Source organism: Hyperolius riggenbachi, chromosome 7, assembly GCF_040937935.1.
Source record: "Hyperolius riggenbachi isolate aHypRig1 chromosome 7, aHypRig1.pri, whole genome shotgun sequence".
In the NCBI taxonomy this organism is placed as follows: Eukaryota; Metazoa; Chordata; class Amphibia; order Anura; family Hyperoliidae; genus Hyperolius; species Hyperolius riggenbachi.
The window spans coordinates 153,424,564-153,443,464 of record NC_090652.1 but is presented as its reverse complement, the minus strand read 5'-3'; the positions used below and the strand labels follow the sequence as shown (position 1 = coordinate 153,443,464).

The 18,901-nt window shown below is 41.8% G+C and overlaps 1 protein-coding gene across 1 annotated transcript in view; it reads left to right on the top strand.

Moving 5' to 3' along the window:
* ABCC1 (ATP binding cassette subfamily C member 1 (ABCC1 blood group)) overlaps nt 1-18,901 on the top strand; it is a 303,768-nt gene that overhangs the window by 190,504 nt on the left and 94,363 nt on the right. The window contains 1 exon segment of the mRNA XM_068244766.1: nt 14,379-14,553. Coding sequence (XP_068100867.1) covers nt 14,379-14,553 — 175 coding nt within the window.

The window sequence follows — 18,901 nt, the reverse complement described above, 5'->3', positions numbered from 1 at the left end:
TGCTTGAATCTGCTCTGCCCTCCCTAGCGGTATTGACAGATATAGCCGTCCATAAAAACATGCTGTGAACAGTATAAACGTGCATACACATCAATACTCTCCTGCACTGTATACTAGACCCTTGCTTGACACATTTTGGCAAGTTACAGGGGAAAAAAAAGTTTTAAAAATCAATTTCCCCAGGATTTCTGTGCAAATAGTGATAAAATTTAACGCCAGGGAGGTTAAACCTTGCATCATTTCATCAAGGGCTGCTATACCATCTGCTGCTTATTTCCTGCGATTGAGGGACTTTCAATCTATGTCTTTGCTTGCACTTGGCTTTCCAGCTTTGCTTGCCTACTGATGAAAGTAGTTTGAGGGTGCATATACAGTGGTGTGAAAAACTTTTTGCCCCCTTCCTGATTTCTTATTCTTTTGCATGTTTGTCACACTTAAATGTTTCTGCTCATCAAAAACCGTTAACTATTAGTCAAAGATAACATAATTGAACACAAAATGCAGTTTTAAATGATGTTTTTTATTATTTAGTGAGAAAAAAACCTCAAAACCTACATGGCCCTGTGTGAAAAAGAAATTGCCCCCTGAACCTAATAACTGGTTGGGCCACTATTAGCAGCAATAACTGCAATCAAGCATTTGCAATAACTTGCAACGAGTCTTTTACAGCGCTCTGGAGGAATTTTGGCCCACTCATCTTTGCAGAATTGTTGTAATTCAGCTTTATTTGAGGGTTTTCTAGCATGAACCGCCTTTTTAAGGTCATGCCACAACATCTCAATAGGATTCAGGTCAGGACTTTGACTAGGCCTCTCCAAAGTCTTCATTTTGTTTTTCTTTAGCCATTCAGAGGTGAATTTGCTGGTGTGTTTTGGGTCATTGTCCTGCTGCAGCACCCAAGATCGCTTCAGCTTGAGTTGACGAACAGATGGCCGGACATTCTCCTTCAGGATTTTTTGGCAGACAGTAGAATTCATGGTTCCATCTATCACAGCATACCTTCCAGGTCCTGAAGCAGCAAAACAATCCCAGACCATTACACTACCACCACCATATTTTACTGTTGGTATGATGTTCTTCTGCTGAAATGCTGTGTTACTTCTACGCCAGATGTAACGGGACACGCACCTTCCAAAAAGTTCAATTTTCCACAAGGTATTTTCCCAAAAGTCTTGGCAATCATTGAGATGTTTTTTTTTAGCAAAATTGAGACGAGCCTTAATGTTCTTTTTGCTTAAAAGTAGTTTGTGCCTTGAATATCTTCCATGCAGGCCGTTTTTGCCCAGTCTCTTTCTTATGGTGGAGTCGTGAACACTGACCTTAATTGAGGCAAGTGAGGCCTGCAGTTCTTTAGATGTTGTCCTGGGGTCTTTTGTGGCCTCTCGGATGAGTTTTCTCTGCGCTCTTGGGGTAATTTTGGTCGGCCGGCCACTCCTGGGAAGGTTCATCACTGTTCCATGTGTTTGCCATTTGTGGATAATGGCTCTCACTGTGGTTTGCTGGAGTCCCAAAGCTTTAGAAATGACTTTATAACCTTTACCAGACTGATAGATTTCAATTACAGTACTTTTGTTCTCATTTGTTCCTGAATTTCTTTGGATCTTGGCATGATGTCTAGCTTTTGAGGTGCTTTTGGTCTACTTCTCTGTGTCAGATAGCTCCTATTTAAGTGATTTCTTGATTGAAACAGGTGTGGCAGTAATCAGGCCTGGGGGTGACTACAGAAATTGAACTCAGGTGTAATAAACTACCTTTAAGTTATTTTTTAACAAGGGGGGGCAATCACTTTTTCACACAGGGCCATGTAGATTTTGAGGGTTTTTTTCTCACTAAATAATAAAAACCATCATTTAAAACTGCATTTTGTGTTCAATTAGGTTATCTTTGACTAATAGTTAACGGTTTTTGATGAGCAGAGACATTTAAGTGTTACAAACATGCAAAAGAATAAGAAATCAGGAAGGGGGCAAATAGTTTTTCACACCACTGTATGTACAATAAGGACTGCTTTCATCAACTAAGAGATCCTAAGTTTGACCTAATGAATTTTTGTTATGGCTGCCCTGCGATTGGGGGCAAACTTGCAAAGAGGAATCAATGATCCATATGCTTTCAAGAGACATTCAAGCTTATGCTCAACATGTTTCTTTTCAAATTACAGCCTTTACTGATTACATGCTGACATTGCTGCATCATATATAGCTGTATGGATGGCACACTGAACTTTTTTTTGAGTGATATATATTTGAGGTCTGGGGACTGCAGCCCCACTTTTCTTGTATGGTACGATTGCCCAGATGGAGATAGGATATTGATTTTTTTTTTTACTATGGGGGGTTTTGTATATTTTTTTGTGGAATATGATGGAGTTTTGCACATTTTCTCTATTTCTTTGATTCACAATAAAGCTAGTATAAAGCTAGTATACGTTTTTCATGAACTCAAGAGCCAACTCTCATTTTTTGTTGCTATTTTATTAGTTTTGGAGATCATGATCCCAGTTGTATAGTTCTCACAATTTGGCCCTTGTTAAAGTCCCAGTTCATCCTTATACTGTATATTTTAATGCATAGTCTATGAAATATTTAACAATTTTCTATACATAAAAATCTGTGCACTGCACATATTCCATTTTTCCATGCTTGCATCCATAATGCTTTATTAGCTGAGGGTTTGTAATGCTGGCTTTCCTCAGCAGGCATAGATCCTGAATGCCTCTCTTAAAGATAACATTATGTTTGGTAGGGAGTGAAAGGAACCCTTTGTACGAGAGTTGTAGGGGCTTTTTCTCTGCTTCCAGACCTGGAGATCTTGCCATCTGGAGATAGGACAGAAATTGGGGTGAAGGTGTGTGTCATGCAGCTTGTCTCTTCTAAATAAGGCTTGGCCGACTAATCTACTTTCCTTAACCAATCATCATACACATAAGATAGTCAGGGAGGAGCTAGGCGGAAGCACCAGCCAGTCATTTCCTATGATCACAGAGCTATCCTGCCCACCTTATCTCTGCTACACAGAAGGCAGTAGAAGTAGAATGTTGGCAAGGTGGTGGTTCTGTTCAGAGTTTGAACATCCCATTCTGCTGGCAGCACTATACTTTGTCCACAGATCTCTGGGTCATGTGACTGGGTTTTCAAAGGGGAGTTTCTCTGGAAAAGTTGCAGCAAACATGACACTTTGTGAGTTATAATATAGTCCTAGCCAAAGGTTTTAGCAGTAACACAAATGTTGTATTTTTTAAACTTTGCTACTTCAGCATTTTTAGATACATTTTTACACTTTTGTTCTGAAAAATAATAAACAATTTAGGAGGTTCAAAGATGTATTATTGGCAGATGCATCAAATGTATGCAATTAGTCAATATGTATAGTGTTGATCAATCTTCATAACTTGCAGAACAATATTACAGAGGCGCCAGAAGTATAAAAATGGATAAAAGATTTAAAAATGGGGAGGTAGCAGGTGGACTCACCTCCCCCCAAAGCAAAACAAGAAAATGTTGATTTTTCAACACAAAAAAACAATTTTTAATAAATTAAAAAAAAAATTGTGTTGAAAAATCAACATTTTCTTGTTTTGCTTTGGGGGAGGTGAGTCCACCTGCTACCTCCCCATTTTTAAATCTTTTATCCATTTTTATACTTCTGGCGCCTCTGTAATATTATTCTGCATCATTGTCCACCCCTGGTGGAGGGGATTTGGCCCTTTTTTCCGATCTACAGAGAGCGATTTCTTAACCCTGAGTGGGTACAGTTCTAATCTCCCCACCTGCCTATACAGTGGTTACCTGGAGGGTAACCCATTTTTGTGAGTATAATTCTTATTATACTGCCTTTCATCCAAACTTACAGTACATACTACACTATATTGGGCTCTCGGTGTCTTCCCCCCCCTTACGTCTTCATAACTTATGCAATTCACTTAGGCATGCTTAGATATCAGCTTATGTGACAAAACTGTAATCCATTCTTGCCTTGTCATTGCTTGGATTTAATCAAATGAAACTACAAAATTAAATTTTAAAAACCATTTTGAAAATTCTGAAACCTTAACCACTTCAACCTTCAGTGTTTTTTCACCTTATGCAATTTTCAACTCCCATTTATTCTCCAATAACTTTATCACTACTTATCACAACTAAATGATCTATATGTTGTTTTTTCAACCACCAATTAGGCTTTCTTTGGGTGGTACATTTTGCTAAGAATTATTTTTTTCTAAATGCATTTTAACGGGAATATTAAGAAGAAATGGAAAACATTCATTGTCTGTTTTTGCCCATCATAGCATTAAAAAAATACATGCTACCTTAATTAAAACCTACGTATTTTGTCTATTTGTCCTGGTTATTACACCAGTTAAATTGTCCCTTTTACAATGTATGGCGCCAATATTTCATTTGGAAATAAAGGTGCATTTTTTCAGTTTTGCTTCCATCACTATTTACAATCTTATAATTAAAATAATAATAGTAATATACCCCCTTGACATGCGTACAAAAAAAAAAAAAAAAGTTCAGACCTTTGGTAACTATTTCTGTTTTTTGTTTTTTATTGTAATTTTTTTTTTAATTTAAAAAAATGTCTTTGGGTCATTTTGGGAGAATGTGGGAGGTAAACAGTTAATTTTAAATGTAAGTGTGAGTGTGTATTTAAAAAAAAAAATGTATGTAGATGTAATTTTACTATATGGCCACAAGATGGCCTTAGTTTTTTTTCTCCGTTTAAGTAACTGCTGTACAAAGTAGATAGTCCTCTGCTTCCCCCTTGGATTACAGTAGAAGATTTTCTGCATTTTATCTTTTTTCATGTTAGGTTTATGCTGTGTTAATACTTTTGGCGATAGACTAATGCTGGGAATACACAGAGCGATCCGGCGGCTCGACTCCCACCGCATCCCCGCGGCCGCTCGGATCAATTCCCGCTCGTCTCTGCGGGCGCTTCCTTATCTTCCGCTCAATTCCCCACTATTGTCCGCCGGCGGGTATCGAGTGGGGAATCGATCCGCGCGGTCATCGGACCTGTCTGATAGTATCAATCGAGCCATCAGCGGCTCGATTGATAAGGAACTATGGCTCCGTGTATGCCCAGCATAAGTTTGAGTTTCATCCCAGGTCTGGGGAGTCTCCAGATCATGTTATCACTGTTGCCTTTTAACATGGTGAAAAAAACTCAGATCATCAACAAACTGCACTTGGAATGTTGAACTGTGGTTTTTGGAGGACATTTTGAGACCATTCTTTATCCATGGCTGTGTTCTTGAACAAAGTTATCAGCACGTCTACTAACTTGGACCAGAAGCAACCCCAAGCGTGGATTATTTCAAGATGCCTTACTGATGGCATGGCACAGGACTGGTAGCTCTTTTATTTCTCTCCTATAGACCATCGCTTTTCCAAATTTGCTTTACTGGTGGAAGGTAAATTTATCTAATAAAATAACTGCACCAATTTCCTGTGAAGTTGTTTTTTGGGGGGTTTTTGTTTGTTTTTGGGCCTCCTTCCTTTGCACAAGGACGTTTTCCAACCATTTTCGCTTCACTGTGCATGCAAATGTACTTACACCTACCTGCTGAGCAAGCTCTTCATTGATGGCAACACAATTCTGTCCATGACGCCTCATTAGAAGAAATTTCTGGCACTTGCTGAACACTCTGGGACATCCTGAAGTCTTTTTTTCAGCACAAGTTGACCTCACTTTGAAGTTTTTGATGATTCTGTAATTGGTTCTTTATACTTGGATTAAGAACTATACATGCATAAAAAAAAGAATTATTTGGCACTCACAATAAATTTACTGTACCTGTAACATCTTTTTCTGTCTGAAACTTGGCACCATGGCATCTTCCTGAGAGAGCATCTATTGTGAGCTCAGTTTTGCATGAAAGACAGTCACTCTAAAATTGCAGTTGCTCCAAAATCGCTCCAAAAATCACAATAACTCACAAAACTGTAATAGCCGAAACTTTCTTGGCTTTGGAAATAAGGGACTGCAGGTTCAAAAGTACTCTATTGGGGGGGAGGGGGGCAGCAATGATTACTATACATTTATTGGGGGGGGGGGCAGCAATGATTACTATACATTTTAATCAATGTAGAATTATTTTTTTTATTTTTTTTTAAACAGAATTTAATCCCGCCTTAAGATATAATATTCTTGGCAGCAATTTCCTTGCACGTGAGACCATTTTGTTGCAAAGCATTGATGTCTGCAAGTTTCTTTGGAAGTAAATTTAGTGAAGACAGTTCTCAAAATGAAACTGCGCCAAAGCCAAACAATGTCCACCTCAATTTACATCCACTGCTGGGATCGCTGCAGAATGTCCAATGTTCAATTAATTTCAATAGTCATTGCTGCACTCTCCATGCATGTCTGGAATAGAACGAAAGGAACAGCCGGCACCATCCAATATGCTCTTTTACTTTATTAAAAGACTGTCATGAAAAGTTGCGACGTTTCGGAGCGATGTCGTGCCCCTTTATCAAGCCTTGACAGTCTCAAAATACATCACTTAACAGATTTCTTATATAGTACATCATTATTCCAAGCTGACCAATCAGAGGTCTCACAAATCTAAGCGACCAATCCCTGTCCGCTACATCACGAGTGGACCTGATAGGGAACCTCATCTATATTAAGCTAACCAATGGACATCAAGACACTCACCGCCATTGTGGCACCAAACATCCATACGCCATGATGGAACAGCCTCTCCTGACGTCAGTCGATGGACGCACCCATCTAGGTCACGGACCAGATGGGGAACTACGAGAGAGCGGGTGCGAAGATGCAATGCCAAAGCGTTGCCAGGGAGAAGGAGTGGAGGCGTACGCGGAAATACGTACGCCTACTAAACGGCAGGACGACGTCACTGCCTACGCCAGCCGGTCACGTGGGCTAAGCCCACCAATCGACTGGCCTTCCGTCTCCGTGTATGGAAACTGCGGCCATAGTCGCGTTACCATAGTGATGTACACGCTAGAGGCTAGTGGTGTATAGGCGTGATGGCACAATGTAACAATCTGAGAGACAACCATACATATTCCACATTTGATCCATACAGGGATCTATTGTACATCCAAAAAGATGTTGTTATATATATATCGCCACACAAGGGGACACATAGTGCTAGACTTCATGTGCTAGAGATCAGTAATGAAACGACTATGAGAATAATACAATCAACTAGAATTGGGAACAAAAATATTAATATTCCATCGAGGGGTCTATATGAATGGTGAAAGGTCATATTCTCTATTGAGACCACAGGGTTCAATAGTGTCAAGAGTGCGTATCCAGTATGCCTCACGGAGCAGCAAGAGTCTGCCTCTATCTCCACCACGTTTTAATAATGGTACGCTGTCAATAATTTGACAGCGTAATTGGCTAACATTATGACCATTGTTTACAAAATGACAGGCCACTGGCTGCTCAATGAGGCGCTCACGGATAGCATGTTTGTGCGACGAAATTCTAACCTTAAATTTTTGAGTGGTTTCTCCTACATATAGTAGGCCACAGGGACATTTCAAAATATATATAACATATCGAGGGTCACAGTTATAGACCCCTCTGATGTGAAATCTTTTGCCAGTTCTAGGATGAGTGAAAGTGTTACTCCTGATGACCGAGCTGCAGTGCACACAGTTCAAACAGGGATACATACCCTTTCTTGACCTTTCAGGAGGCCTAACGAGTCCTCATTTCAGCATGTGTCAACTTATCCCTAAGTGTAGGGGCCCGTTTGTAGGAAAATAGTGGAGGAAAATGGAATTCAGAAATCTGAGGAAAGGACTGAGCAAGAACATGCCAGTGTTTTTTAATAATAGTAGCTATATTTTTTACTGTACACATTATATTGTGTAACAAATGGAATGCGGTTGCTACTCCTATTCCTCAGACTTCGGGTATTGCATTCTGCTGAACTGCGTGCCTCTGCAACCAAGTCAGCCGGATAATGTCTCTCCAGAAATTTCTGAGTCATCTCATTAAATCTAGCTTGTCGTCTCTCGCTATCACCCACTATGCGGCCAACCCTCTGGAATTGGGACCTCGGAATTGATCTTAATGTGTTGACTGGATGAAAGCTATGGTAGGACAAGAGGGCATTCTTATCCGTGGGTTTCACATATAGATCAGTATTCAATACACCACCCGCCAATGTAACCATAGTATCAAGAAAGCTAATTTGATGAAAATCACAGTGGGACGTGAGCCTAATAGGTTCACACTGACCGTGAAGTTCACCCACAAATTGATCAAGGGTCCAACGCGGCCCCGCCCACAGGCAAAACACATCATCAATATATCTTAAGCCAACATCTGGCATGTTTTTTAAATAAATCATTATTGTAGACAAGTCTCCTCATAACTATTCATGAATATGTTTGCATAGGACGGGGCCACGTTGGACCCCATCGCAGTACCCCGTACCTGTAAGTAAAATTGATCGTTAAAGACAAAATAGTTACATGTTAGTACAATTTTCAATAACTCCACAATGAAGTCAACCTGACGGTCATCAAAGTCAGATGCAGTAAACAACATATGTTGGACAGCCTCTACACCCCCATCATGAGGGATGGAGGTGTAGAGGCTCTCAACGTCCAACGTGACCAACAGACTGTCCTTGGGTATATCAACCAGCCCAGAGATAAACTCCAGGAAGATGGATGTATCTCGAATGTGTGATTTTTGTGCAACCACAAAAGGCCTCAATAGGAAGTCTAGGTATTTGGCAATGGGAGATAGAATAGAGTCTATGCCGGCCACAATCGGTCGGCCTGGAGGATGTTGTGATCTTTTGTGAATCTTGGGACACAAGTACAAACATGGAGTCCTAGGATGTTATATTTTAAGAAATTTAGCCAACCTATCATCAATAAGAGAGATACTGACAGCATGATCCAACAGAGTGTCAAGCTTCCGTTTTACATCGACAAGGGGGTCACAGGGCAACAAGGTGTAGGTAGACTCATCACTGAGTTGTCTAATTGCCTCATCTACATAATCAGAAGTGTCCATTATTACCACTGCACCCCCTTTGTCGGCAAGTTTGATGGTTATAGAATTGTTAGTAGATAGTTCCTTGAGGGCTAATCATTCTTCAGGTGTAAGATTATGATGAATTTTGAGGCCCATATACTTAGATCGCAGTAATTCATCTATCTCAGATTGTACTTTGTTGGCAAAAAATATCAATAATTTGACATGACGGAGGATTAAAGCTGCTAGGAAGTCTTAACGAGGTATCTCCTAATCTAAGCATGTTTGGATCGTCCTCCAGTAGCTGTAGCAACAAATCTAGGTTGCGAGAAATAGTGTTTGAGTTTCAGGCGTCTGAAGAAACGTTGGAGTTCAATATACAAGCCCAGAGGGTCCGGCCAGTGGGTGGCAGCGAAGGAAAGTCCCTTGTTCAGTAACTTGTGTTGAGATTCTGACAGTGGAAAAGATGAAATGTTCACAACTAAGTTGTGGGTTGGTTTGGTTTCTGCCTGGGCCGTTGACGTAGCCTGTCCCTTATGGTGCCTGCGTCTGCCCTCCCCCCCTCTTTGTTCTTCTTGACTGGACTGGTTGTCCGTTGAATCTTCGGGGGTGCATGGCGGAAGAAAATCCGAGGAACCTCCGAATTTAGGGTCAACAGGTGGAGGGGCTGGTTTTGGTGTTCCCTTAGGGCCTCGTGGTTGACGTGGTCTAGATGGGCATTTATATGGCTGTTGCCACACATAGACGTAACCGGTTGTATAGTCTGCCTCGTCTCTCTGTAACTTTTGTCTCTTCACAGTTTCAATCTGTGTCTGCACCATCTGACAGAATTTTGAAAAGTCATCTTCATATTTAGACCACTTGTCATCTGTGAGGATACTCCTTAGTTTCATTTTTAGGTCCTCAATTTTTTTTTCCAATTTGGGTAGCTCCATTTGGATACGTGACATGGTTAACACCATGGCGTCAAAAGCTGCTCGGTTCCAGATGAGACCATGTGTGGCAAAATGCTGTATCCGAGGGGAACATGATTGGGGCAACATGTGCCCTAATACCTCTGGGGATACGTCCAAGTCTGTGATATTCTGCCAGTGTGGCCGTATGTAGTTCAAGTGCAATTTTGTTTTTCTGTAATTTCTCCAGTTGTCTCCTTAAACCCCGTTCATCGGCAGCACCAAGGAAGGCAACCTCTGCGGATGCAGCAGAAACAATCTCAGCGGTAACCTCAGGTGTAAAGGTAAAAGTAAGTGCTTCAACGTCCACCGATTCCATGATGTACACAAATGGGGGTACAACATCCTCCAGGCCGACCGATTGTGGCCGGCATAGACTCTATTCTATCTCCCATTGCCAAATACCTAGACTTCCTATTGAGGCCTTTTGTGGTTGCACAAAAATCACACATTCGAGATACATCCATCTTCCTGGAGTTTATCTCTGGGCTGGTTGATATACCCGAGGACAGTCTGTTGGTCACGTTGGACGTTGAGAGCCTCTACACCTCCATCCCTCATGATTGGGGTGTAGAGGCTGTCCAACATATGTTGTTTACTGCATCTGACTTTGATGACCGTCAGGTTGACTTCATTGTGAAGTTATTGAAAATTGTACTAACATGTAACTATTTTGTCTTTAACGATTAATTTTACTTACAGGTACGGGGTACTGCGATGGGGTCCAACGTGGCCCCGTCCTATGCAAACATATTCATGAATAGTTATGAGGAGACTTTTGTCTACAATAATGATTTATTCAAAAACATGCCAGATGTTGGCTTAGATATATTGATGATGTGTTTTGCCTGTGGGCGGGGCCGCGTTGGACCCTTGGTCAATTTGTGGGTGAACTTCACGGTCAGTGTGAACCTATTAGGCTCACGTCCCACTGTGATTTTCATCAAATTAGCTTTCTTGATACTATGGTTACATTGGCGGGTGGTGTATTGAATACTGATCTATATGTGAAACCCACGAATAAGAATGCCCTCTTGTCCTACCATAGCTTTCATCCAGTCAACACATTAAGATCAATTCCGAGGTCCCAATTCCAGAGGGTTGGCCGCATAGTGGGTGATAGCGAGAGACGACAAGCTAGATTTAATGAGATGACTCAGAAATTTCTGGAGAGACATTATCCGGCTGACTTGGTTGCAGAGGCACGCAGTTCAGCAGAATGCAATACCCGAAGTCTGAGGAATAGGAGTAGCAACCGCATTCCATTTGTTACACAATATAATGTGTACAGTAAAAATATAGCTACTATTATTAAAAAACACTGGCATGTTCTTGCTCAGTCCTTTCCTCAGATTTCTGAATTCCATTTTCCTCCACTATTTTCCTACAAACGGGCCCATACACTTAGGGATAAGTTGACACATGCTGAAATGAGGACTCTTGTTAGGCCTCCTGAAAGGTCAAGAAAGGGTATGTATCCCTGTTTGAACTGTGTGCACTGCAGCTCGGTCATCAGGAGTGACACTTTCACTCATCCTAGAACTGGCAAAAGATTTCACATCAGAGGGGTCTATAACTGTGACTCTCGATATGTTATATATATTTTGAAATGTCCCTGTGGCCTATTATATGTAGGAGAAACCACTCAAAAATTTAAGGTTAGAATTTCGTCGCACAAACATGCTATCCGTGAGCGCCTCATTGAGCAGCCAGTGGCCTGTCATTTTGTAAACAATGGTCATAATGTTAGCCAATTACGCTGTCAAATTATTGACAGCGTACCATTATTAAAACGTGGTGGAGATAGAGGCAGACTCTTGCTGCTCCGTGAGGCATACTGGATACGCACTATTGACACCATTGAACCCCGTGGTCTCAATAGAGAATATGACCTTTCACCATTCATATAGACCCCTCGATGGAATATTAATATTTTTGTTCCCAAATTTAGTTGATTGTATTATTCTCATAGTCGTTTCATTACTGATCTCTAGCACATGAAGTCTAGCACTATGCGTCCCCTTGTGTGGCGATATATATAACATCTTTTTGGATGTACAATAGATCCCTGTATGGATCAAATGTGGAATATGTATGGTTGTCTCTCAGATTGTTACATTGTGCCATCACGCCTATACACCACTAGCCTCTAGCGTGTACATCACTATGGTAACGCGACTATGGCCGCAGTTTCCATACACGGAGACGGAAGGCCAGTCGATTGGTGGGCTTAGCCCACGTGACCGGCTGGCGTAGGCAGTGACGTCGTCCTGCCGTTTAGTAGGCGTACGTATTTCCGCGTACGCCTCCACTCCATCTCCCTGGCAACGCTTTGACGTTGCATCTCCGCCCCCGCTCTCGTAGTTCCCCATCTGGTCCGTGACCTAGATGGGTGCGTCCATCGACTGACGTCGGGAGAGGCTGTTCCATCATGGCATATGGATGTTTGGTGCCACAATGGCGGTGAGTGTCTTGATGTCCATTGGTTAGCTTAATATAGATGAGGTTCCCTATCAGGTCCGCTCGTGATGTAGCGGACAGGGATTGGTCGCTTAGATTTGTGAGACCTCTGATTGGTAAGCTTGAAATAATGATGTACTATATAAGAAATCTGTTAAGTGATGTATTTTGAAACTGTCAAGGCTTGATAAAGGGGCACGACATCGCTCCGAAACGTCGCAACTTTTCATGACAGTCTTTTAATAAAGTAAAAGCATATTGGATGGTGCCGGCTGTTCCTTTCGTTCTACTGCTATACTCAGGTGGTGACTGAGTTTGCCTGGGCACATCCGCCTGATCATTGCATGGGGTTGTGCTTGTCTGCATTACTACTACTACTGCATGTCTGGAATAAAAGATACAAAGTCCACATAGGGTAATAACGTTCAGTATGTTTTCACTCAAACCATCCAAGTTTCTGTGATGGTTAGTGCCTCTTGCCTGTGTAAGATTACATCCCCTCTGTCTAGATGCTCACCAGATACAGACCACCTCAGCTCTCAGGTGGATCTTAAGCGTTAACCACAATCTCTTTGCTTGTACCTGAACTGTCCTGTAATGTAAACAATCTCCACATAGGGTAATACTGCTTCGACTAAATCACAAGATAAAACGACCAGTGCTCTCCGTGCATTAGTGAATTCACTCTGTGTTACCACACTCCGAACACTTCACGCTATATGCTCACCAGATGTAGCCCTCCTCTCTCTGCAGGTGGATAATGCGCTTGTGGTAACACCAAAACAGGCCAGACGACACTTTTTAAAAAAGGTTAAGAAGTCTTTTAAAAAGTGTCTGGCCTGTTTTGGTGTTAACACAAGCGCATTATGTACTTTAAAGTGAACCTCCGGACTAAAAATCTACTCAGCAGCACTGAAAAGGCTTGGTATTTCTTTAACAGTTTCACAGCATCAGAACTTAGTTTTTCTTACCAAAGCATCATTTTTTGCTGCATTTTTAACCAAGCTCCACCTGTCAAAGAAAAAAAGCCCGGGCTTTTTTTCCCTGATGCTGTGCAGAGCATGATGGGATTTCCTATGTTGTTCATGTTGCCTAGCAACTGGGAGAGTCGCTCAGGACACAGGACAGTTGGAACTGTGTCTCATGCTCCCTGTCACCTCCTTTCAACCAAAAACATGGCTGCCATCATGAAATCAAACATTTGTCTGTTCTTTTAAAACAGTGTGGGTAAGAGATTATATTTCCTATCTATTTTAATTAACATAACAAATGTAACGTAATGACAGTATGTTTGTTTAGGCTGGAGTTCCTCTTTAAGTTGCGTTCTAAGTGCGACCCACGGTCCTCATGTATCGTGACAGTTGCTACAGTAATAATCGTTAATGATTATGCTCGTTGTTAACATGCGGGCAATACGGTGGCATAATAGTTAGCACTCTTGCCTTGCAGTGCTGGGTCCCAGCCAGTGCACAATCTGCACAGTTTGTATGTCCTCCCCATGTCTGCGTGGGTTTCCTCCAGGCACTCTGGTTTCCTTCCACAGTCCAAAAAGATACAGATAAGTTAATTGGTTTCCCCCCAAAATTGTCCCTAGACTACAATACATATACATGATACATAGACATATGACTATGGTAGGGATTAGATTGTGAGGTTCCTCTGAGGGACAAGTGACAAGAAAATATGCGCTATATAAATACTAAATAATAATAATAATAATGCATTACTGTAGCAACAGTGCTGCTAATCAAGTACTGCAGGTCACATTGATAGCCTAACTGACGGTGCACACTGCTAGAAGTAACAGTAATATTGCTATGTGCTGTCTGTGCATGGCAATATTACTGTGCTTTTGTGCATCAGCCCTATTGTAATAAAATCAATTCTGTTCCCCTAGGAGTGGTTTTAATGTGATTGATTTGTTTTAATTTTTTGGTACATGCTAATTTTAACAGTGGTTTTGAATCCTAATTTCTGTAGACTCGAATACTTGTAACTCATGGAGTGAGTTACTTACCACAAATGGACTCTATTATTGTGATGGTGGATGGTAAAATCACGGAGGTTGGCTCTTACCAGGAACTTTTAAAGCAAGATGGTGCTTTTGCAGAATTTCTACGTACATATGCCAATGCTGAGCAGAACAATTCACAAGGTGAGACACAAAGCAGGAAATGTTGTGCTGCTAAAACATTCCTAGCTGGAGTGTTTTATACCATACGTTTTCTGTGACTGTTTAGGAAATTAAAATATGATTGCTTCAACATGTTAAGGAGACTCCGTAACAAAATTTTAAGCCTTATTTCTTCTATCCTATAAGTTCCTATACTTGTTCTAATGTGGTCTGTCTTACTGCAGCCTTTCCTACTTGCACTGTCTCTGTAATAAATCTTATCTCCTTTCCTCTGTCATGTGTGTCGGGCAGAGGCTGGAATGTGTGGAATGTGCAGCACTGCTTGCCATTGGCAGAAGCTTTACACAACCCCTCTAAGCTCTGCATGAGTCACACAGTAAGCTAGTTCTCAGCCTATGACATTGTGGTTAGAAGCCAGTCTTTTGTTTGTAAACACTGCCTAAAACTGTTCATTACAAACCAGGATTGCAGCAGGGAGTGGCAGAAACAGCACAGAGGGGCACAGGAGAAAATGAGGAATAGAATGGTATGCTTTTTATTGTAAGAATATTAGAGTACAGATTCTCTTTAAGTAACTCTAAGGCAAGGCTCGCGGTTATTCGAATTCACATTCACATGTGCGAAGACACATGCACTGCATATCTAATGAAAGTCCATGGATAATCAGTTCTGCTAAATTTTGAGAAATTGGGTTAGTGTTTTTGAATGTGTGAGAGAAAAAAATTACGTCTTGCAGTATAAATTTGCACATTGTATGCAAATTCTTATTGGCTTTCATTAGCTGTAGTAAAAAAAAATCCTAAAAATTTGCATGTGAATGCGAGTATCAACATGAAAAATGCACATAAAAAAAGTTAAATGTTTTTGCAATAAGTGTGAACCCTGCCCAAGAGGCTAAAAAAATTCACTAGATTGATAACATTTACAAATACAGTGCTATAAAGAAAAAAAGCAGTGTCAGAAATACTTGGAGTTGCATCACAAGTTTTAGCAAATTTTAAGACACTTCCCAAGAGCGCTTCTCCTTCCCTTTCTTTCTACAGGAAGTGTCTACTCCCCAATCATGTGTTCCTCATTTGCTGTGAATGGTCAGCTCCACCAAGTAATCATAGTTGTAGAATCCAGGCTGTTTGTTTAACCATATAACTCCTTTTCTTATCCTCCATAGCATATTGCCACATCACATTTCTCCTCAGGAATAGCTGTGCCACCTCAAAGGTGACACTTGTTGTTCAAGTCTTTGGGGTAACAAAGGAGCTTGCAATTGGCAGTGATCACAGGCTTCCTCCACTGGTGGGGCTGACCCTTATGCTGGGAATACACGGTTTGTTTCTGCCGTGCGTTTCTCCTCTCAGTCGTTTTTGCCGCTCGATTCTGCAGTCGATTCTTATATCTTCCGCTCATTTTTCTTATCTTTTTCCATTCATGTTTATCAGAAATCGAGTGGTGAAGGTATCGAAAGGGAGATCGGACATGTCGGAAATTATCTATCGAACCATCTAATCACCTAAAAAACGAGTCGTGTATTCCCAGCATTAGTCATCTGGTCACTAGTCACGGTCCTTTGTACTAACAAAAGGGTGGAGTATTTTTATGTTAACTAGAAAAAGAGACCCCTGCAATCCCCTGCCTATTCCGGTTAATGAGGTACAGTGTTCTCCCCAGAATATTTTTCCAGCTGGGTGGCATGAAAAAGTAGCCGGGTGGGGAGGGTCACACTGGGGGGTTGACTCAAAATTGTGAAACACGCGGGCCGCTCGCGCGCAAACCTTCCTTTATCATGCGGAGTAATGGTGTATGCGCGTAAACCTCGGCGTGCCGAGGTCAGGTACTACTGGATGGGTTGGGACAACGCAGGATAACACACACACACACACACACACACAGTCTGTCATGAAGTTACTGTGCTATGAATATCAAAAGAAGGAGGCTGCTGAATAAAGTGCTCTGAAGTTTAGACAGCAATAACCACAAGTATTTTCCAAGTTTAGCTAAGATTACAGCTAACTTGCTTTTTTTTTTTTTTCTAGAAGGTCAGTAATGTCCCGTTTTATAATCAGCAGAAATCTTCTGCAAGGTTACAGCTCTCCTCTCCACATTACTCATTAGTGAGGGTAGTACAAGTGTGTGACGCTAAACTAATTCTGTCTGCACATAAAAGGCATTTGCCACACAGCAACGGCTGCAAGACAGCCCCCTCCCCCGTTGTGACAAGACACTTGCCGGAATGAATAGAGCCTGGCGTCCCGCGGTGCAAGTTTATCTGTCCTGTGTGTAACTACTTCACAGGAGCTTTCCCCGCCCCTCTACACTACGAAGGGAGCTGGGGAAGAGGGCGGAGATAGCAACCCTGAATAACAGCGAGCTGGCTGCACAGACACAGCCGCTGCTGCTGTAATGATTCAAGGAGGAGGAAGTAACTCTGCTACAGACCAGGGGAAACTGCAGCCGGGCGGGAGGGCAGGGTCAGGTGGGCGCTCCGCCCTGCTGAAAGGCTCTGGGGAGAACACTGAGGTACTAAGCCTATAAATGACTTTATATTTTTACAAAATCTGAATTCTACGCATACTGCCCATGTTTTCATCTAATATTGTGGCCTCTCCAGAGTCTGAAAACAACTGGAGAACAGAGAAAATTAATTTGCAGACACTCTAGTCAACTGAGGGGACACTTGAGGGCTCTTTAAAGTCTTGAGTTTACATTTCCCATGCTGTCAGCATATGATTTACTAAACCTCAAAAATGAACAGTGGGACATCAGGAGCACATTTAATGACACACCCAGAGGTGTGTTTTTTATTTCAGTAGAATGCATGCTGTATACTAAATGGAGCTTCTACTCCAGTATGGTCTAAGAATTGTACATTTTCATAAGTGTAGCTAGGTGCTTTCTTTTCTGCCACAACTCCAGTAGGAATCTGTTACTAAAGGAAACCTTTTAAGAAGTATGGCAGGCATTTTTATACCACCGCAGACTACTTCAAATGCTACCTCTTTGAATTAATTGGCTCACGCCTCTTGGAAATCAGTTTTTTGTCTGAACCGATCTTGTTTGATATCTTGCTTGTTTGATACTTACTGTATCTTATCTCTATAAGATTATTCTACAAACAAGAAATATCTTTATAGATATATCCTTTATTTGGCCAGGTTGTCTGCCTGGACCCCATCTTGTCTGAGCAAAATTGAGGCATAGTTTTCACTTCACCTCCTTTTGTCATGTCTTTTATTCTCAGGCCTGTTTTAGGGCAAATGGGGGGAGATGCAAGGGCTTTTGAAGAAGTGAACCTGAATGAAGAAATTATATGGTCCTTTAGGACTCTAATCTAATTTCAAACACTTGACATTAGGGCAGGGGGTTAAAACTCAAATACAAAGTGGGCCAAAATTGAACTCTGGGACTAAGTCACAGGCCAACCTCAATGTTTAGTGGCCTCCTCTGTCCCTTGTAAAGTTCCCTGTTTTCTAATAGCCCCCTCCATAACCTGTACAGTTCCCTTATGTTTAGTGGTCCTACCTCCCTCACTTATACAATGTCCTCTTGTTTAGTGTTCCTCTCTCCCCTATACAGTTCCCTAGTGTTTGTTGGCCCCCTTCCCTCTGCCATACAGATCCCTGGCATCTAGTACTTTCCCCCTCCCCATATGCCTTCCCTGGTGATCTAGGACTTACCCTCCAATATAGCTTCCCTGGTGGTCTAGAGTGGGCCAAACATAATGCAAAGTGGGGAAACCACCTGAGGGCCAAATCTGATGGCTCTGAGGGCCAGATTTGGCCTATGGGCCGGAGTATGACATGTATGCATTAGGGGTTCCATGGTACCTTGTCAAGTTTATTCTGGCTATCTTGCTCTGTGTGGACTCGCATATTCGTGTTCCGGTTATGCATCAATTCCAGAGTATTAGGCAATTTGCTGCCTTGTATATTCTAGACTCCGGAAAATCTAGCGATTCCTCTCTATTCTAGTCTTAGGTAGCGCAACTAATCTGAAGCAAGGATATCTACCAGATCATTGAACTCTCTGCCTTCCAGTAAGAATAGAGAGGATGTCACATAGACGTCTCTAATCCAGTCAAGCGTTAAAGGGATTGTAGTGGGCTGTGGGTGTCAAAACACCCTCTAAGAGGCACAGGAGACAAAAGGGATTGTGCAGTATGTAACAACAATGTGGTAGTGGAAGAAATGTATAAGAACTACTCAGAAAGGTGGGTTGCAGGGGGCAACCGACCACAGGAAGCAGGTGGAGACAATAAACCCGACTTCACTCGTGGAGGTCAGCAGGGACCTGGATGAGGTTGCTTTGCTTGAAAAAATATAGGAAACAGAACTCGACCATGGCAGAACCACAGGTACTCTGCTTCCACCCCTCA